Source organism: Pimephales promelas, chromosome 4, assembly GCF_988280905.1.
Source record: "Pimephales promelas chromosome 4, fPimPro1.hap1.1, whole genome shotgun sequence".
NCBI classification, from domain to species: domain Eukaryota; kingdom Metazoa; phylum Chordata; class Actinopteri; order Cypriniformes; family Leuciscidae; genus Pimephales; species Pimephales promelas.
In genome coordinates, this window is record NC_142772.1 from 29,567,242 (window position 1) to 29,589,692 (window position 22,451).

The 22,451-nt window shown below is 37.5% G+C and overlaps 2 protein-coding genes across 3 annotated transcripts; both read right to left on the reverse strand.

Moving 5' to 3' along the window:
* Nucleotides 1-394: 394 nt before the first annotated feature.
* Nucleotides 395-17,252, reverse strand: exoc3l2a (exocyst complex component 3 like 2a). Its single transcript, XM_039650153.2, has 13 exons — nucleotides 16,698-17,252; nucleotides 13,708-14,237; nucleotides 12,425-12,645; nucleotides 11,316-12,090; nucleotides 9,549-9,663; nucleotides 9,345-9,455; nucleotides 9,018-9,118; nucleotides 5,306-5,416; nucleotides 4,299-4,434; nucleotides 4,095-4,217; nucleotides 3,845-4,000; nucleotides 3,388-3,509; nucleotides 395-1,435 (listed from the first exon to the last, which is right to left on the reverse strand). The coding sequence occupies exons 2-13, from the start codon at nucleotides 14,220-14,222 to the stop codon at nucleotides 1,123-1,125; spliced, it is 2,799 nt and encodes a 932-aa protein (XP_039506087.2). The 5' UTR covers nucleotides 14,223-14,237; nucleotides 16,698-17,252; the 3' UTR covers nucleotides 395-1,122.
* Nucleotides 17,253-18,341: 1,089 nt separating this feature from the next.
* Nucleotides 18,342-22,404, reverse strand: ppp1r14aa (protein phosphatase 1, regulatory (inhibitor) subunit 14Aa). Of its 2 annotated transcripts, none has more exons than XM_039650072.2 (4): nucleotides 22,068-22,404; nucleotides 20,507-20,581; nucleotides 19,756-19,788; nucleotides 18,342-18,930 (listed from the first exon to the last, which is right to left on the reverse strand). In XM_039650072.2, exons 1-4 carry the CDS (start codon nucleotides 22,302-22,304, stop codon nucleotides 18,766-18,768), a joined length of 510 nt encoding a protein of 169 aa, XP_039506006.1. In that variant the 5' UTR covers nucleotides 22,305-22,404; the 3' UTR covers nucleotides 18,342-18,765. The 2 variants fall into 2 exon arrangements, with proteins under 2 accessions (XP_039506006.1, XP_039506007.1); XM_039650073.2 differs by having other exon boundaries at nucleotides 22,125-22,400.
* Nucleotides 22,405-22,451: the final 47 nt, after the last annotated feature.

A 22,451-nucleotide genomic window follows, 5' to 3' on the forward strand; every position in this document is an offset into this window, starting at 1 on the left:
CCAGTCAATGGGGCTTTATTTCTTTTTTAACTGAAAGAATACCAAATACATTTCATTCCTGGCAGTTTTTTTTCTCAGTAGCTCAGATCTGAACAATGATTAGACATGAATGAGATGAACAGAATCCTTAGCACAAATCATAAACATTAGCACAAATCAGAGAGATTTTCATTCACATTCTTTAAAGGGATACTCCACTTTTTTTGGGAAATAGGCTCATTTTACAACTCCCCCAGAGTTAAACAGTTGGGTTTTACAGTTTTCTAATCCATCCAGCCGATTTTCTGATATTTAGAAGAATATCAGCAACCAGACAGTGTCAGGTCTCATTGACTTCGAGACCTGACACTGTCTGGTTGCTGATATTCTTCTAAATATCAGAAAATCGGCTGGATGGATTAGAAAACGGTAAAACTCAAACGATTAACCCCGAGGGAGTTGTAAAATGAGCCTATTTCCCAAAAAATGGAGTATCCCTTTAAATGTCACAGACAACCCATTTTCATTTTTTCACTTCTCAAAATAACAAAAATCTGAAAAGTAGCTGTTTATGCATTGTAGAACTGTACCTGGTGTTTGATACATCATATCTATGCATTTGTTCTGTATGTGATTTACTGTCAAGCTAAATCAGTGTTCTGAACATAGCCTGCACTAATAAAAACTTCAGCAAGTCCCCACTCTAAAGCGACGAGTTTCCTGCCGCTCCTCTCAAATCATGTGGCTGTTCACACGACAGAGGTCCACCTACAGCAGTCCACTAGCCTGTTTTAAAGCGAGAGAATTATAGACTATTTCCCGTCCTTTGAAGTGTCCACTGACTTGTTCCGCTCCAGCTGTGTACTGAAGGACAAGTATTGTTGTGATTTTACTTTGCTGTCATGGACTCATCTTATTGTCCCTTTTGACTGGGCTCTGACCACATTCATCTAGTCTGAAAATTGACACAGCACAATTTATGCCATCTTTAATCTTTCAATCTCTGCAATCGTTGCTTTATGTTATAGCCTATTGATTTGATTATGTAATATTTGTGGCGATGCTATGTATTTTTAGCATTATTGTGTCATTTTTTAAATATCAGGATACTATGCGTTGTAGTTATGCTGTATTTCATTATCTTTAAGGTTCAGTAAAGCGCTTTGCATGGCTTGACAGTGGTTGATGTTTCTCGTTCCAGCTCCTTCTACTCTGGCTACGGCGTGGCCGGGCACTGGCGACCCACGATGACACAGTCAGACCAAAGCGGATCAGAACCAGCCCCAGGCAGGACATGTCTTTGGCCACTGCGATTTCAGAGAAGAGGGCACGATCTCGGGGCAGATTGATGGAGCTGTCGCTGGTCTCTAAGTCCCGGACAACAGCTAAAATCTCCTGACGGTCTGTCTGATGCACCATCCCACGAACATTCAACACAGCAGAGATATGTCTTCTCCTTTGAGAGGAGAGAATGAGGGTGAGAGGGCATAATCTTTCATATTTTGTGTTGCATAATCAGAAAAGCAAATCACTCTCGCTGCTTTTGCACAAAACAAGAAATACATTATTTGTGGTTGAAAAAGTATACAAACATAGATAATGAAAAAATAAAAAATGAGAGCAGAGTCAATTAAAATATAGAGCTCACAAGAAATGGAAGAAAGACGTACCAATAATAATCACCATTATCTTACAGCTATAAATGGCTGCTATTATAATTCTATACAATTTATTAATAAAATAAATATAGCCTACAAGAATATATATATTTTTGATATATACATATAAATACTATTATTAAAAAAAACTAAAGCAGTAAAAGTGAGTTCGAGCAGACATATTACAATATTTATTAATATTTTCCAATGAATAAATCCTCATTTTAATTTCTTTTTGATTTTGTAATTATTTTTTTATGGGAAATTGTCATATTTAGGTTGTTTTTTATGTAGTTTTAATTTTTTTATTTCAGTTTTAGTACTTTTCTAGTAACCTTATTTTAGTTTGTTACTAAGACAATATATATATTTTTTTTTTATCTAATATTTATATTGTATTTTATTTATACATTACAAAAATATTCTTAGTTTTCTCAGTAGAGATACCATAACATTTTTTAAAGAATCATCCTTACCAATTCATTTCTATTATGTATATATAGAGAAAAAAAAAAATCAACTTTAGGATAGACATTATATGATAATATTACTTTTAAAAAAAGTCCATTGTTTCAGGCAAAAGTCATTTGAGCAATGTAGATCGAATGTGTTTCTTTGTAATGATCCCTTGACAGCGCACATGGTTCAAAAAGCCAACTCAGAGTTTCTGTACTAAGATGGCATGTCCTGCCTATAGATAACAATGCGACAGTGTTATCTGTGACAAACTTTAACATAGACAGACAGTAAAAAAACAGGAAACTACGCGGCAAAGCACGAAGAGAAGTTAAGTAGCCTCCACTTTTTTGGCTTTTGATCTTTAGTTGGTGTGTGTGTGTGTGTATTTGATTGGAGTGTGGCACCAGTCAGTCTCCTGTGACCTGGCAGGAACAGGAAGTACTCCACAGCCACTTCCTGTCTGCTGAGGAGGGTCGTGCGTCAGCAACCAGGAGCACTGCCAGCCAGTGACTGAGCACACACACACACACACACACATTTCTCTTCATCCAAACAAAAACACAACTAAAGTGGGGTCACATCTCACCCATTCCCCTGTTTACTGTCTGCTGTTCCCTCCCGTCCACATAAAGGAAAGTTGGCACTGAGATGGAGCATCACGGTAACTATTTTCAGTCAGACATTCTTAGAATGACCTCAGGAAATAGAGAGGTGTTGTGAAAAATAGTTCTCAAGGAAATAAGAGGGGGACATGTCAGGTTTTTCATGAATGAAAGCAATTTGAGATGGCAGAGTTCTACCCTTCCGCAGGTCTAAAAGTGTTCAGCAAAATAGTATATATTAAATTACTGAGTGCTCTAGGAGCTAATAAAAAACACTTTCCTTCCGGTTTTATGCTATATAAAATAGACATCCGCTTCTACAATAGGCTTCAGTTTTAAAACAACACTTGGTGCTTCATTGGTCAAGTAGCTTTCTAAAGGGCCATTCACACAGAACACATTTTTACTAGACGTATGTGTTTGGCCATCTCTGTTCATGCATTGAAGAGCATACAGTGAGTGCATTTGTCTGAAGCATGGAGAATCTGTTTTTCTCTCACTCCGCATTCATTTTGAGTGGATTTATGTCACTAGTAGTGAGGACATTGAAAAGCCGGAAATGGAGTTGGAGATGATCAGAAAGAGTTGCCACTTGCCATTTTCTAGTATCCCTGCTGGTGCTTAAACCCTACGCAGTTTCATCACGGTCCTCTGAAAATAGTTTAGATCATTTGCCCTGGCGGTCTTACCGTATATCTGGAAATTCCTTCACCAAAAGCCCAACTTCCATCTGAATAGAGGGAGTGTCCTCCAATGCTATGATGTCAGCCAGGTGAACAATCACACTGTCCAACCAGGAGGAAGTTGACTCCTGAGAAAAGAAAAAGACAGAGTGTTGGCATTTTTGGTTAAAATACTTCTGTTTCAACCTGATTTGTAATGGCTTTTCGCAAATCACAAATGATTTAGTTCTATTCACCGCCATGGTTTTATGCTTAATGATTATAAAGCTAACAGTACTCTAATGTTGTGATGAAAAAAGATAGTGTCAGCTTAATAGAAAGTAAATATTTTCCACATTACAATTCATCTACATCTATAATATTTGTATTTTTCACACTATAGATGTGTCTTTGTACATTATATTTTGAGAAAAAGGTCCTTTGCATTTGGAGTGCTAACTTTAAGATAATGTAAGGCACTGACCAGATCTTTAAAAAGAGCCTTCAGCTGTTTGGCCTCATCCTGCAGACGGAAAGCCACTCTCTTCCTCATTTTGAGGGACGTACAGATGACCCGTCCCCTCATGATGGCACGAACATATTCAACCAGGACCCGCCTGTGCACTTCATTCACCAATGCCTGTCAGCCAATCAGATAATCAATCAAACGACCAACCAACCACTGAACCTGTGAGCTTGCATGTGTCCTGGCATGCATGTACTATATGTCATACCTGATATGGAGGGCAGTCCATTCTTCGGAACTTTTTAAAGTGCTGTTTAATGGTCATCTCAATGCTCTCATAGACCTCATTGTTATCTAGCCACTTCCTCTTCACCAGTTTATCGAAGAATGGCTGGAATCATACCAGAAAATCATCAATGAATGCATTGGGAATCATTTCTAGGCTAGATGTAAACGTGTGCATATGTCTCACCCTGATGTGTTCAAACAGTAAGTCTGAAAGAACTCGCACTGACTGGTTAACGATTCGCTCCAGAGAGGATTGAGCTCGCTGGGAGACGTCCTCACTGCCAAGGGTGTCACACAGACGACAACGCTCCACAAAATTCCTACACAGTTCAATACAAACATTTAAGTCATCTTTAATTTTTTTCTTTGTGCTATTTCAATGCATTATTCTTTCTATAGTTTTTGTATTATTCATTGATATATTGAGTTCATTGAGTTTTATATGTGCATTTGGTTTACTGACTATCTACAGAATCATGTTCTATTATGTTTTTGTTATAAAAAACACATTAAAAAATAACTCCGCTGTTATACATTCTCCTTAAAAGGATACTCCACTTTTTTTTTGAAAATAGGCTCATTTTACCACTCCCTCGGAGTGAAACAGTTGGGTTTTACCGTTTTCTAATGTATTCAGTTGATTTTTTTATATTTAGAAGAATATCAGTAACCAGACAGTTTCTGGTCTCTGTCTGTTCTGAAACTGTCTGGTTACTGATATTCTTCTAAATATCAGAAAATCGGCTGGATGGATTTGAAAATGGTAAAACTCAACAGTTTAATTTTGTGGGAGTGGTAAAATGAGCCTATTTCCAAAAAAAGTGGAGTATCCCTTTAAACGATCGCTGAATATTTAAGATGTCAAATGTTGTACCTGTATTTTGAATTATACATTGCATTATGTTTTACAGTTGAAGGAAATGTTCTGGCAGAAAATTACCATTTCTGTTTTTCAAGTTTTTTTTTCTTATAGTGTATTTTTTAGATAAAATCAAACAGATATGCCCAGTGATTTCTAGCCTAGCAAGAGATCTGCATTTATCTGAAGAAACTCCATCTTTAAAATATAAAATGTAGAAAATATAAATTCTAAAGTCTCTGAGTTTTTTTATTTTTATTTGAGGACTCTAAGAAAAAAATCTAAATTGGGAGAGATTGGAATAAATAGACAAGGTGAATAAGATGAAAAACCTGAATGGTGGAACACAGTTGACAAGAGAGATGGTCCTGGAGACATAACCATCCCCATGATCCCCAAACTCTGACTGCGTGTCATGAAACATCTCAACCTTTCTCTGGAAACTAAATACCACACAGACAAACAAAACAAAAAATTCCATTATTTTTTATATTTACCTTATTTAAAACAGAAATGAATAAGACACTTAAAGGGTTAGTTCACCCAAAAATTCTGTCATAAATTACAAACCCGTTGATCCAAAACAGTAAGTAACAGTAATCTTTGAAACACTAATAAAAAAATGATGTCCCTCCATTGACAGTCTACGCAACTGACACTTTGACCCTTTAAAAAGATAGTAAAACGAGTCCATATGGATAGAGCGGTTTAGTCGATATTGAAACATGATCACTTCATATGATTATAGGACAGATTTAAATGGTTTGCTCACCCAAAAATGAAAATTATGTCATTAACGAGTAACGACTCACCCTCATGTCATTCCAAGCCCGTAAGACCTCCGTTCATCTTCGGAACACACAGTTTACGATATTTTAGATTTAGTCCGAGAGTTTTCTGTCCCTCCATTGAAAATGTATACTGTCCTTGTCCAGAACGGAAATAAAGACATCATCAAAGTAGTCCATGTGACATCAGTGGGTTAGTTTGAAGCATCGAAAATACATTTTGGTCCAAAAATAACAAAAACTACGACTTTTTTCAGCATTGTATTCTCTTCCGGTTCTGTTGTCAATTCACGTTCAGTGACACTGCTGACGTGTTATCTGGTGCGCCCGAGCCGTTTACACTCTGAGGGAGACGCACGCTTTAAACAAAACAATATTCGCAAACATGTCTAAGGATTTCGACACGACAGAACCAGTAGACAATACAATTCTGAATGAAGTTTTTTGTTATTTTTGGACCAAAATGTATTTCCGATGCTTCAAAATATACTAACTAACCCACTGATGTCACATGGACTACTTTGATGATGTCTTTATTTCCGTTCTGGACAAGGACAGTATACCGTACATGTATTTTCAATAGAAGGACAGAAAACTCTCGGACTAAATCTAAAATATCTTAAACTGTGTTCCGAAGATGAACAAAGGTCTTACGGGCTTGGAATGACATGAGGGAGAGCCATTAATGACATCATTTTTATTTTTGGGTGAACTAACCCTTTAATTTATGGAGACCTTTTGGGAAAAACAGGTTGCTTCTGGTAGAGGTGTTAGTGAGGCCAGCAGGGGGCGCTCCCCCTGTGGTCTGTATGGGTCCTCCTAGTCTCAGCCTCAGACGCCACGCCCACGGAACGTTGGCTAAACGTCTGATGCATATGGTACACTTAACTGGAAACACTTCAGGAATGTCGAAGTCGTCATCTGATTGGTTGAATTTTATCGGATTTCCGGGGGGCGTCAGTGTCGCGTTTATTTTCGGTCCGCCGGGAAACAAAGCGCAGAAGTGTGATTGCGGAAGAAAAACTGTTGAGTTTATGAGTGACAATGAGCATTAATCAAGATCAGCTAAACGTAGTTGTATGTCCCCTCCTATCGATTATGGAAGATCAAGTGAAGTACTTAATTGCGAAGGGGATATCAGCCGCGTTTGTGGGCAAACATGAAACAACAGACGCTGACATCGCAGCTGGCCGATTCAGTATTCATATATAGGGCGCACACTGGATTATAAGGTGCATAAGATACTGCAGAGTCAAACGTTTGACTGCGAGTATTCAATGTGTGGCGGCTCGCTGACAGCTAACGTTACAGCTGGCTGTTTTGAATGAGACGAGCCGGTTACTGTGAACGGGGAGCGCTTTATGAACATAACTGTGACGCACGAGCAGCGCCGGGGACAGTGTGTCTGAGTGAGCGCTCGTGAGCACGTGATTTACACACATAACCTGATTTATACGAGGTTGAACTGGCCGTGTGACAAAGCGGGCATGAGATGGACATGAGCGCGAGTTCGTGGGTGAATTTAATAACGCGGAGCGTTGTTAACGAGCGCCTCCGGTGACTGCTGCTGAGTCTGACTGACTTGTTGCACGCCGGTCTGATGTTGTGGGGACATTTCCACGCCCCGAAACGTGACGCTGAATGAAACGAACTGTAATTGGTTGTTTGACATGTCGGTCAAACGGCCTTATGGGCGGGCCTTGGCCAAAGAAAGCTGCTATGAATTCCAGACCTTCAGCCGTCAGTCTGAAGGTCTGGCTACGCGAGACTAGGGTCCTCCTAACGCCCCAGTGTAGTGACGAGGACGCTATACTGTCAAAGAGCACCGTCCTTCGGATGAGACGTTAAACCCGAGGTCCTGACTCTCTGTGGTCACAAAAATCCCAGGATGTCTTTCGAAAGAATAGGGATGTAACCCTGACATCCTGGACAAATTTGCCCAGTGCCCAGTATATATACACTCCTCTCCACCAGTAAGCCGGTGTGTGATGATGGGCGTTCTGCCGCAATATGGCTGCCGTCGCATCATCCAAGTGGATGCTGCACATTGGTGGTGGTGGTTGAGGAGATTCCCCCTTCCATGTAAAGCGCTTTGAATGAAAAGAAAAGCACTATATACATTTAATGAATTATTATTTTATTATAAAGCGATCGAGTCTCTTCAGAAAATGTAAACTGAACCACTCAATTCATATGGATTAGTTTTACGATCTCTTTATGAACTTTTTGAACCGTTTATGCGGACTGTCAATGAAGGCACAGAAATCCCATTGATCATTAAAAAATATCTGCATTTGTGTTGTCAAGATGAACAAAAGTCTTGCGGTTTTGGAACAACACAAGGGTGAGTAAATGATGATGGAATTTTCATTTTTAGGTGAACGATCCCTTTAAGACTGAGACACAAATTAAAAACATTTTACCTTTACATTTATGCATGTGGCAGACTCTTTTATGAAAAGTGCTTTTTTAGATTTATAGATTTCAATCAGTTCTGGCAAGTTCCTGGGAGTCAACCCCATGTCAACCCCTCTACTGTTTGAGTTACAAGAATGCTAAAAAAAAAACCTTAGTAAGTTAGTTTATAATTAGTTATTGTCTTGACCATGTCAGATTCTCTTAAGAAATAGCTTTAATAGTGCGGTGAAAGGTTTGACTACAATGCAGTCTAACATGAATATATTTTAGGGGATTTATGCAACCACAGAAACCGAAAATTTTCGGGACAGCAGCATGTGTCCAAATTTTAATCTTAACTGTTCTATTTAATCAGAAACGATCTTAAAACAGGGCTTTAAGTGTAAAATACCAAACGTGTCCTTGCTGTCTGTTAATTTGATGGATGCACTTGCATTTGGATTCATCAGATATGATAATAATTTATAGTTTTATTTATGTCACCATCTTTGATATTACTTTAGTCCCTGTCACTATTGTTAGAGTTCATAGATCCCGTTGTATGTTCATACAGACAGTTTCGGAGACATTGTAAACCACTGTGTGAACAGGATATTTCGACACACAAATTCTCAAATCATTCTTAAAACTGGCTTTGGTAAACTAATAATAATAATAATAATAAATGTATATTAAGTGACATTCTCCAGAAATGGGATTTTACTGACATTATCAAGGACATTTCAGCTAGAAAAACATTTCAGCTAGACATTGTTAAATATCTATGTATCGAACAATGGCATTTTGTTGGGGGGCCTCTGGTTCTATAAAGGCGCCCCTGCTCATGTTCCCATCTCACCTGTGCAAGAAATCTGCAAGTCCATTCAAGGTGCAGCGAGCAACACGAGCTCCAAGTGGCTGACTGACAGCTGTCGATCTGTCCAAATCTACCTTCAGCCTCTGAAACACATAAAGACACACACACAGATCAATGAATGAATGAAGGAATTAATATAATACAAATATTTAATAATGTTTTTTTTAAAGATATTCACAAATACTTTTTAAACACACTCACTCGCATTCACCAATATTGCTAAAAGTACAAAGTGGAAGGCATGCATACAGTCAGACAACCATATTCAGAAGGCTAATAGCTGTACATGTAGGATTGTGGGTATGTTACCTGTATAACAGAACGGGCGAGGCCCGACTGATACTCTTCAATGTGCAGTGTCTGAGCCCATCGCTTTTCTTCATCATCCAAAACTTGTGAGAGCTCCATAGTCATCTTGTCCTGCAGAAACACACAAGTGGATATTATTTTAACTCTTTGTTTCCAGAAATGAATAATTAATGCAAAATTTGATTATTGGTAATGAAGTGTTACCCAAACAGTTTCGACGCAGTCCTGTTCCAGCCGGTCTATGACATCTTCGGGCAGGAGAGGATCTAACTCTTCACACACTATCGTGCCCATTGCTCCAACTGTAGCCAAGACGTCCCTATGAGATGCTCACAGTCAGAACTAGAGCACGATTCACTAGAATAAATCTAATAAGTCATATAAATAATAAATTAATAAAATTATTAATGTATTAATAATAATAAATAAATAAGTCTTTCCAATGCTATAGAAGGTCATTAACTGATTCACTAATCCAACAATATGTGACTGTTCCCTACATACAATTTAATGACACTGTGACAAGCTCTTCTTTATTACTTTAATCTGTTTTTAATTTATTTTTATTTTTTTACTTTTCGATGGCCCCTGCACTTTCCGGACATATATTCAATATATTTCATAACGAAATACAGGATAATTTCTTTAAATCCAGCAATATTTACTCAACACAAACAATATGTTCATGTATTTAGCTCTTCATGCATTTCTGTCGCGACCACTATCGTCAAATACGACAATTAGTATACACTTAGGATTGGCGGTACGGTTCTGTTCAAGGGAGTAATCCATCGACCGTAAGTTGAAGCCTCGCGGGAGCTGCCATCTTGTAGCCGAACTTCACTTGCGTTAGCATTCCCATTGACTCCCATTCATTTTGGCGTCACTTTGACAGGGAATAACTTTACATCTGAGGCGTTTGAAGACCCCATTTGTCCTTTATTTATTTCTAAAGAAACACGACAATGTATAAAATGCTCCGTTACCTTGTAGCTTATGTTATGGCCCCGTAGAAGCAGTTTTAGTGAAAGTAGACTAACGATTGCGTCATACCCACGTGACTCTCTGTTGCACAGTAGAGAGAATACCATATGGACAGGAGGAGAAGCTGGCGCGCAATCGGGGAAACGTGGAGGCAAAAATGACAAAATAATCAATCAGAATACCTAGCAGAATTGTCTCCTTCTCCTAGCTCATGGACAGCTCCTACTCACACTTTCCGCCTCTGCAAGTTTCAGAAGGGAATGATTCAGATTTCTCATGCCACAGCCACTAGAAGACAGACGGGTTGCTTTCGTCACATCTACGTCGTCAAGCTATGTTTGAGTCTGCGCGTCAGGGACAGAAGTGCTAAAAAAAAAAATCGCCAAAAACGGGCTTCAATCATCTCAATGGAGCTCCAATGAGATACTCTGTCCACTTCTTATACTGTCTATGGTTCCGTTCTTCCATTGGTCAGAAGTGAAGTTGCCAGTATCCCGATATAGCGGTGACATCTTGGAACTTGAGTCTGCGCAGAAGCGATTTCGGGACCAGATATGCAAAGTAGTGAGCAGGAAGTAAAGCCGCAAAATCAAGGCCCCGCCCTCACTTTTGCAGAATCAAATCGCAAGAACACGCTCCTGCAGTTTTTTGTTTTATTAATTATATAAATTTAGATATTAAATTTAAAGCCTCAGTCGAAAAAATAAATCGTTCACAACATGGTCTATAACAAGCGTTTAGAAAACAGATTTCATTTTATTCCGAATACTTTTAGTACACCAGACCATCCATATGTTACCAGTAATTCTCCCAGGTATTCTGTACCGGTGTTGTTCATTCTAATAAACAATGCATCTGATATTAATAGACATGAGCTCATTCTTCCACTGGGTCATTAAAGCAAGAACCGTGTGGAATGTGATAGCAGGAAAGGTGTGTGAAAAAAAAACAGAAAACACCTCAGTGTATATATACATGTGCATATACCTGTTGTAAATGTTGTAGATCCAGTCAAGCAGCGAGTATGTATCTGTGATTTGAATCGGGCCACAAGTGATGGTCTTCAGTCGTTTGGCAACAGCCCTGTGATAGCTCTGCATGTAGACTTGAAACACAGCAAACTCCTCGGGATAAACCGCCACCACATTCCGACGTGCCGCGTCCATATCCTCCACCACCCTGCCCCTCAAACGCTCCAAGTACATGCCCATCTGCCCTGCAGCGATGCCCCCCGGTTGTGGAAGACACCAGTCAGCTGCCTCTCCCACAGCCTCCACCCACCTTTGACGCAGTCTCCTGGGACGATTGGAGGGCCGGGAATGGTCTTCAGATTGGTCACTGGCTTGAGCGTTGGATTGGGCCTCTTGTCGTAAGGCCCAAACCTTGTCAGCCTGCTCTTCCTGTTGAATGACCAGCACCACCAGGCCGAGCTGAGGCCCGCTGCAGGGCTGGCGTAACGACTCCCTCACCACATCCCACATTTCTCTCTGAAGAGCCTCGTAAAGCAGCTCTACATCTTTCACTTTACGCAGCCCAGCATCCCACATGCTTGGGCCAGAATCCTCACTGCCTGAACCAGGAAACAGGGGGAGCCAGAGAGCCGAAGTGAGTGTGTGATGAGTCATATTGCTGGGTGTGGTTGAAGTGGGTGTGGTTTGTGTCCAGAAGGAGGGGTCAAGTTCACACTCTCTCTCCAGCTCTTGGATGTGTGTGTCAGCAAGCAGCAGATCTCTCTGATTAACTAATTGTAGGATCTCCAACACTGAGTGAGAAAGAGAGAGATTGAGTAGTGTTTAATAACATTTACGGCCATGTTTTTATTCGCTTGATGTGTTGATGCCTTTGGAACAGGCTGTAGATTAACAGTTTTTTCTCCTTGCGGTGAGCTTATCAGGTTGGATCTTCTGTACAAAGAAAGTATGTCATTTCCTGTCTCTGTGAAAGTGTTTGTTAATTGGCCAATGACTCACAGAGACTTTTGGACCTTGTTACTTCTCAAGCAAGGTGTTATGGGTCAATCATGGAGACCTGTGAGGAACTCTCTACGTGCCGTAAAATGTACAATTATAGACAATGATAAAAAAAAACAGTTGTACCTGATAGTGGCTCCCTGCGTTTGACCGGCTGTTCTTCTTCTACTAACTCTTGCTCGTCTTCCTGCGAGCTGCGGTTTGTTAGCGAGTCTCCTCTGAGTTTGCTCAGACTGACCATACGTAGAAACGAGGGACGCCTGCGACTGTCTTCGTCGTTTTCAGTGGTCACATCACCTGTAGGTAGACTATCTCTTCGCTCACTTTCCTTACGACGGCCTGACAACCTGAGGGTTGAAAAATGTGTTAAAACTACCTCTCCAACCACAGCTGTATATCTAGTCTCAGAAATAATGATTTATATAACAATGATTCTTATCTGCTGGGTTTCAGGACTAATCAGATCATATACATATACATACATACATACATACATACATATACATATGAAGAGTTCAGATGCAAAAGCCTCTAAATGCCATTTGAAATTTTCTTCTTTAATAATGATTTTTATCAAGCTTGTATATTTAAGTTCAGTGATTTCACTTAAATGGCAATGATAATTACCTATTAATTGTTATTTAAGTGAAATTACTGAACTTAAATATGCAAGTTTGATGAAAATCATCATTAAAGAAGAAAATTTCAAATGGCATTTAGAGGCTTTTGCATCTGAACTCTTCATATATACATATATACAAAATAAACTCATATTGTATGTATGTATATACACATATATATTTACACACCACATAAAATATGAGTTTATTTGAGATGTGTAAACATGATTTGTGGCAATCACAATGTGTTTTGTGTAAATGCAAAAAGCATGATGGCATCAAAATTTAAGTCTGTTTTAAATGGAAATTCACCTTTTTTTTTCCAAATCCATGTTACTCTGAATCTTTAATGCACCTCTCTGGTGACATATAATGCAGATTGGACTTCTCAAATTATTTAGTCTGCTTAAACCCTCACACTTTCTTACTGTAAAAAAATATTGTTGTTTTAACTTAAAAAAGTAAGTAACCTGGTTGCCTTAAAATTTTAAGTTGATTGAACTGGAAAAAGTGAGTTAATACAATGAAGAAGATTAATTCAATCATCAGAAACTCAAAATAATAAGTTATTATAAATTATTTAAGTTGATTTGACAAAAGAAAAAATGTTGTGATAACAAATCTTGAAAATATTTTTTTACAGTGTACAAGCTCGCATTCAGATAAAGTCAGATCTTCCTGATTTTAATCATAATTTGCGTTTAATTTAGTTTGATACACAATTGTAAAGACCAGTTGAAATAATATATAATATGCGCATCCTAAAACATGTCACAGCCGCGTTCTCACCTCAGTAAAGTCATGATCTCCTCAGAGGCACGTCGATAGTTCTTTTTTTTCTTTCCTGAGGAAGGTGTTGGCGGGAGAGTGGCACTTCGTAGCGAAGGAGTGGCACCCCACACATTTCTTCCGGTCATACGCAGCCCTTTGCCTAATTTGCCAAGGGTCTTCAGTGGCGATGAGCCACAGATTCGCTCCAGAGTTCCCCTCTTTTCTTTTGATCCCTCAGTGACTTTTGACCCTCCACGCTGCTCTGCGTTTGCCTCATTCTCTAGTGCTTCGCTCACCTGAGATGACCTTTGGTAGTCCTGTCCATTCTTCCAGACCTCGTCCTCTTCATTATTCCACCCTATGCCTGCCCACGCCCCTTCAAACGGATTCAGATCGGATGGTGGCAGAATGAGTTCCCCGTTGCTATGGTTGCTCTTTAGGATGAGTTCTCCATTAGTTAGGTTACTTTTTTGGAGATCACCATTGCTGTGGTTACTCTTGAACCTCCTGGGAAGCCTCTTGAGGATAGGCATTCTGGCTCTGGTTAACTAGAAGATGAAATGGACATAGTTACATTGTTTGCTTCTAATTTCATTGAAACACATTTGCATTATATATTATAAAGATCTCACAACATTTTTTTCAGACAGTTTGACACACATCTGCAGACATAACTCAATTTTTAAAGTGAATTTATTTTTTATAACAAAAAATTGCACCTAAATGCACCTTGTTAAATGCACCCAAGTCATTACAATTTGCAAGATTTTCTTGTATATTGTGCCATGTCACCAAGAATGTCCATCCATGTGTTAAAGGTAACCAGAGTTGAACCCCGTTTAAACTGCCTTCATCAGGTCTGTCTTAAATGACTTTGCCTCGTTGCATTCTCATTGTTCAGTATTCCGGTGAGCAGAGTGCATTAACAGCACATGCATGTGTGTATGTGTGTGTTCTTTGAAGACGTTAGCAGTTTTTAAGCTCCTATAATGGAAACTCACATCCAGATGTGTCAGAATAGTTTCCTGTCCTCAAAGTTTCTCAGAACATACACACACACTCTTTACTCAAACACAAACACTACACAGTACACACACACACTCACTTTCTATAAAGTCTCTCGTGAGAATACCAACAAATTCTACACAATCTGTCTAGATACTACTTTAGTAGTAATCCCTATCAATATGTTACTATTGTGTTTAAGAATTTAAACAAAGCCTATATATATATGAAGAAAAATAGGTAAAGACAGAAAAGGGCGGAAGGGAGAGGGAGGAAGGTGCTGTTGTATAGCACACAGTGACCCCTGTGATTGTGTTTCAGCATCCCTGCCTTGCATTATTTCGGAGCAGAGTTCACCTGGTGTGGCGGTTAAAGATATGGGCTGAGAACCAAAAGGTTCTAGGTTCAAATCAATCACAAGCCATCACCAATGTACCTTTAAACAAGGCATGCGTGTCAGCTAAAATGACTGCTTGCACCCCTCACCTATATTAAACTGACTAATTTGGTTATTTACTGTCTGGGTTCCAGGTCATGGTTATTTACTGTCTGGGACCTTCTGTCAGTATTTTTGTTCTTACATAATTCCTGGTAACAGAAGAGAAAACATCACTTGTAAATGTTGTATTTATGTTTAGAGACAGATAACCATTAAACAAATGGGTAAAAAATGTTGTTGTTTTTTTTTTTCGATAAGCACTGTAGAAACAGGGCTGCAACAAAATCGAATTGTCTGGACCAGATCTTTATTGCCTAAAGGAAATTCATTTAAATTAATTGCTGAGTTTTATAAAGATAAAAATGTGTTTGGCAAAGGATTTCATCAACATTATATAAACATCAAAACATTTTTAAACAACAATTAAATTGATTATCGGTTTTAGTTCTGGGTGACCTTTAAAAGCATCAACACCAGTAACTATAACTATATAACTATATACAGTATATATATATATATATATATATATATATATATATATACACACACACACACATATATATATATATATATATATATATATGAAGAGTTCAGATGCAAAAGCCTCTGAGTGCCATTTGAAATTCTCTTCTAGAATAATCATTTTTATCAAGCTTGTATATGTAAATTCAGTAATTTCACTTAAATGGCAATTCATAGGTAATCTTCATTGCCATTTAAGTGAAATTACTGAACTTAAATATACAAGCTTGATCAAAATTAACATTCTTGAAGAAAATTTCAAATTTCATATATTTGTTTATTTATCTTTACTCTCACTTTTGATCAATTTAATGTATCCTTGATGGAAAAAAAAAGATTAATTTTCCAAACAAATAAATCTTACTGACCTCAAACTTTTGAATGGCAGTGTATTATATTTTAAAAGCTATATTTTTTAATAAATACAGTTTATTTATATATATATATATATATATATATATATATATATATATATATATATATATATATATATATAGCTTTTGTAATATTATACACTGCCATTCAAAAGTTTGGGGTGAGTAAGATTTATTTTTTTTGGAAAATTAATCATTTTTTTCATTAAGGATACATTGAGAGTAAAGACATTTGTGAGAGTAAAGACATTTATAATGTTAGGAAAGATTTCTAATTCAGAGTTTGAACTTTCTATTCATCAAAGAACCCTGATTTTTTTTTCAACATTGACAATAATAATAATTCTAATAATAATGTTTCTTGAGCAGCAAATTCCCATATTAGAAAGACCTCTGAAGACAACAGTAATGATGTTGAAAATTCAGATTTAACATCACAGAATTCAAAAAATATAATAATATAAATAAATAAATATATATATAATATATATACACACACACACACATATATATATTAAAATAGAAATTGAGTCACTCATAAAGAAAGAAAATTGTAAAACTGAATTTATGGACTCATATTTCATTGACTGGTATGAAAATAATGATAAAAATCAAAATGTATGTATTAATTATGACACAAACATACAAGAATGACATGCATCTCTTACCTTCTGCTGCAGTGGGCAGTCAGTTCAGGGCAAATCCATTCCAGTGTCTGTGCGAGTGATAGGGAGCCTATCAGTAGGAGAGGGCCAAAGTGTTTGTGTGTCTGTCTCCAAGAGTTTGGGGCCTTGTATTGGAATGTTGGAGGCAGCCGTTCAGTTTGCTACCAGATGATGATGCATTTTCCTGAGGAAAAAGAGACACCCTCCCTAAACAAACATAGACATACACACACAGACACAAACACACACACACAGCTTCAAATACACAGACATGTATAGTACACATACACTCACATACATACATTCAAGAGTTGAATGCACATAAACATGTTTAATTGAATGTATGTGTGTATGTATAGCAATTTATGCTTGTTTTATTTCAAGAGATTTTAACTGTTGCTGAAAATAAGAACTTGTTTTTAAGGGACTTACCTGGTTAAATAAAGGTAAAAAAAAATTCACAGTGATAATGTTTTAACAAGTTTTGATATCCACAGTTACTTGGTTTCACTGGGTCTCAGATCGGTTAGTGTTACTAATCTTAATGTTAATAATCTTAACCTTAAACAGTTGACATAGGACAGCTTCCTGTAATTATCATATTTTACATTCTAATTATGTGAATTCATTAATTAACCATCAGGTATTGTACAGCAAACGCAAGATTTTATTATTGGGAATCACTGCACATTTTGGATGCTCCAGAAACAGTATGAAACAAACAAACAAACAAAAAAAAAAACGATTTAGCACAAGCTGTGCAAAGGCTTCAAAATACACAAAAGGCTTCTTGGATGAGTGGTCAGACACAACCACTTGCCCAGAATGAATCTACAAGAACAGTGGTTATTTACCAGGGGGCCGGACCCCACTATGGGGCCTCTGCAAAACTTCCAGAGAGGCTCTAATAAGTCTTACATTTATTTACATTTATATATTTTAAAACACTATAAAATAAATTTCACAAATAAAACACTAAGTCCTTGTTTTTAACAGACAGGCTTTAGATTAAGCCAGGATTGGGCCTTAGTTCAAATTGGACATTTAATTAGCTTTTATAAACATGTTTTAGAAAAACACATTACTGGAGTACATCTTGATCATTTTTTAAGATTTATCAGTTTAAGTTCCTTTCAGTTATAACAGCTCAATTCACTTTGGTCTTGGACTAGGCTTAAGCTTTCTCTGTGAAACCGGGGTAAATAAAAATGCACAATGTTTATCAGGCATCATATTTTAATTACAACTGAAGTACCAGAGGTTAATATCAGTTTAGACAGGAGGGCCTTCAAATATTGCTTTTAACAAAAGGGGGGGGCCTTGGAGTTAAAAAGGTTGAAAACCACTTCACTAGAACATTCTAATATGAACAGAATAGCTAAGAATCTTTAGACTTTACACAGACATTTTTACATAACCTAATATATATATATATATATATATAATTTTTTGCACAGACATAATACTGGCCTTACACTCATGTTGATTTAATTGTTTAGTCTGTATCTTCAGATGAGAGGTACTTATATACAGAGAAAAGTGCACATCTTCTGTATTACTTCTCCCTCTGGTGGACGATACATTATAGCGCACCTATCAACGTGATGCTCTGTTCACCTGCCATAAACATCACACATATTCAAATAATTGTTACTTTTATTAAACTTTTATTTTATGAAATCATAAACACTATTAAACTTAATTAGTATGTCCAACAACATACATTCCTGTGATTGTTAACATGTAAGTATATTATTTTGAATTTGCATTTGTCACCAGATTAAACTTTAAATGCGAGCAAACTTGCATACTGCTAGTTCAAACATAACCCGGTCAACAAGCAAAAAAAATAGCCCAGCAAACAAATTATTGCTACGGCAAATATTTATCATACGAAGTGTGGGGGCAATTTGACAACTGAACACTACTAAATGTACCACTCCAATGAGTTTGTAAACAAACACCTCAGTTAGTGAGTTGCTAAACTAGTTGGATACTGCATGTTGCATGTGTGTCCTGAGTGTGTTAGGGAGCTCAGTCCAGTGACCGCAATAATCCGGAACAGAGACAATCACAGTGTCTGATGTGTTGGATGTTGATGGTTGCCTCTGTGATGATGGATGTTGCCATGGTGATGTGGGTACGTGTGGAGGCAGGGATGCTCAATTCCTTCATTCTGCAACTCTTCCTGTTTGTGGAGACCATGCAGCTTCTGCAACAGCTCAGCAATGAAGGCCTGAATACACACACACACACACACACACACACACACACACACAGGTTAATCTAACTGTACACACTTATACTAATTGTGCTTAAGCATACAAATGTTTGTTTTTTTGTAAGAAAAATATATAATTTATGTAAAACCCAAAGAAAATATAAAATAATAAATTACGTGATTACATTTTTTTAACTGCTTACAATTTCTATAAACTACACAATAGGAATTAAGTGATTTAGAAAGTAATTATTAATAAGTAATGCAATACTTTTTATAGAGAGTAATCAGTACAGTAATCCAATTACACTGTTGAAGATGTAATTAGTAGCTAAAAGTGTTTTGTGTTTGTGTGTGTGTGTGTGTGTGCTGTAAGTGCCACGTTCCTCTCGACTGATTCTCCATGTGTCAGCATTTCAACACTAGCTTACCCAGAGGAACACAATCTTCAGCACACACACACACAGAAACAAACATACGAATCAAAAGGCTGAGAGTGAACATTGTTAAAGAGCTCTGATGAAAGAATGGCTTTGTACTAACAGAGAGCAATAGGGGCAAAGGGAAAGAGAGAACAAATCAGTCATTGACAGTGATCATTGTGAGAAACACGTGGAAGGGAGTGTCAGCCACTGCAGTGTCCCTCAGAGAGAGTGGCAGAGAGCGGGAGAGAGCAGGAAAGGGGGAGGAAGAGGAAAAGTAACAAAGGATGAGGAAAAAGTCCACAGAGGGGTAAAGAGGATGAGGTAGACAAAAACAATTTAAAAGAAATAAGAAAAATGTTAGGATAGAAAGATGACAAAGAGAAGGATTTACAGATGGAAGGATTGAGGAAAGTACCTCAGTGTTCCTAGTGCAGGTTTGCAGAAAAACCTGTAAAACAAATGAAACCAAATGAATAATTTCTAATCTTTAAAAAACAAAAACAAATGCAACTCAATTAGATGACCCTAAAAAGTCAGTAATACTCATATTAACAACTGTGCAAACTAACATGCACTTGTGTGCAATATACAGAATATAAAACCTTAAATGGTTCTATATTGTGTAAAGCATTCAGACAAATGAGCCTATAAAGTTCTCATTTTTGAGAAAAATGTTATAAAAAGGGAGTCCCTGCAAATACTAAGGTCAAGGGACGTGGTGTAAAAGCTCTGGCATCCACTCACCATCTTCATCTATAATTAAAATGGCAGACAGACCTCAAGGTCAATGGTCCTAAATGTCATTTTCATGTGAGATACAAACTTTAAAATTTGAAGAAGTACTAAATAAAATGTGAATATATTTGAGAACTAACATATTGGGGCGGGGGAACATAATAAGAAATGCTTACCAATGCATTTTCTTCTCTAGAGGGTCACTTTATTTACCTGACATTTGTACAAGATTTTCCCAGTGCACAAAAATGTCATTTTCTGTAGCTTGCTTCCTAATCTAGTAGTCTAATAAACCTGGCATTGTATATTATTAATATTTACAATACTTTTATAAATTGCTTTTAAAAACGTCTGCTAAATTCATAAATGTAAATATGGCTAGACATACAAGTACAGGATGTGGTGCGAGTGAGAAAGGAAGATTACTGGACCTGTAGTTTGTGTGTTCGCTCTTCATCACTTGAGAGAACCAACAAATCATCTATGTTCACTTCCTCTGGCATGTCCTCCAACATAAACACAAGCACACACACAAAAAATAATTATATTAGTAAGGGTATAAAGCATTAACGGTTCCAGAAATACATATTAAGAATTGAAAAAAATACACAGAAAGGAGAATTTAAAAATAAAACACTGCACAAAGTACTGAAAGTAGTAGGCATATGAGAAGCTTAAAACATATAGGCATAGGCCAAGCTGTAAATCTGACATTATAGACATGAAGTCCAATGTAAGACGACATGTAGCTCCAACAATTATAGTATAACAATTATGGCACCGCTGCACTGAACCTCATTTGTTTATTCCACTTCATATCTCCACTGCCTATTATGTCTTATTGTTCCTCAACTTTTCAGCAGCCTACAGTTTCAGTATCAGAATATCTTCAGTCTGAATATTACAAAATCTCAGTGGGAAACTTTTGCGTACACAAAGCAAAAGAACAAATCGAGATAACAGATCGCATAACACAATTCCCGAGAGACATCTCTGTCGTCTCTTACTGTGGGTCCAGGTCTCACAACACACACAGCTTATGTTTAAACTTCCTGCCTGTTGCTGCCGAAGATGGTTTCTCAGGGGTGCCCATGTAAGGTAGCGATAAAACCAAGTTATCCCCTTCTCTAAATGAGGGAGAAAAGGAAGCTCCAGAAGTACCTCCAGAGGCCTGCTCCTCCTCACCTTTTATGGACAGACAACTTATCTTACTTATCTAACATTATCCAACTAAATTAATATTTTTTTTTCACAACACACTTATATTAACAAAGGCTGTTGTTTATAGAAATGAACAAAGTCTCTTCTCAGTCCATTTAAAGGTGCATGAGGAGATAATTGCATACGATCGGATCTGCCTTATACAACCTAATAAAACTGGCTTTAAATATGTATACGCATTTTGTTGGATCTTTGATTGATTGCTTTTGTTTCTCTTGTAGCAAAAGTAGAGCAGTAGCGTAGGATAAAAGCATCTACTAAATGCAAAAAGTGAAATGGAAACATAACATTTTCATTTGGGAAAATGCAAATACGAACAGATAACACAGAACAGTGTTGTCAACATAATCAAAATGAAAATATTTAATGCTGAAGCAGCCTTTCATTTACATTGAGTTGTGTAAAATATTTCAGAAGTATCTTGTTCTTATTATTTTGGTGCTTCTTCTTTCTGAATTCATGTTTATGGACAAAATAGTTAACTGTATACACTACTACTGCATTCAATGGTGCAAAAATCAACACACCTGATTACAATAAGAAACCTGAATTTAAAAGTAGCCTACAAAGTAGGTGAATATGCGTTTTTTTTTTAAACTGACATCAGAGTGTAAAAGTTTGTGGTCAACTTCTTAGAGAAGGAACTGTTACACATTCAACACAAGTCAAACATTTCAAAATAACGCATATGAGGCAGCAGAGTTTGGAAATGCATGTGCGACGCCCTCGTTCACTTTTCCATCAAAATAGACTTATTTTTTCAGAACTTACCAACTTGTAGTTTCCAGCGTCAACACTGCACCTGTGAGGATGAGCATGGACACTCACCTGGCCCTCAAACAGCCTCTCGAGCCCTTCATCGATCCATTTCTCCACGTCCAGTCTTTTCTGAAGCTGTTTGCGGTTGTATTTTACTGTAACGCGCGATTGACGCTTATGCATGTTCAACCCGTGCTCTGGACCAGTGTCTGAATCCGAGGAATGAACGGTATGCATCTCCTCAGCCATGTTTGCATGCGCCTACGGTCTGTGCTTGTCTATGAATGAGCAACAGAGCTAGTGGACAGAACAGAAGCTGGACGCTGAGTGGCGCGCGCTCTCAACTTGATTGGTGGTAACGTCAGACGTTGTGGATTTATGGGGTAGGCCTACATT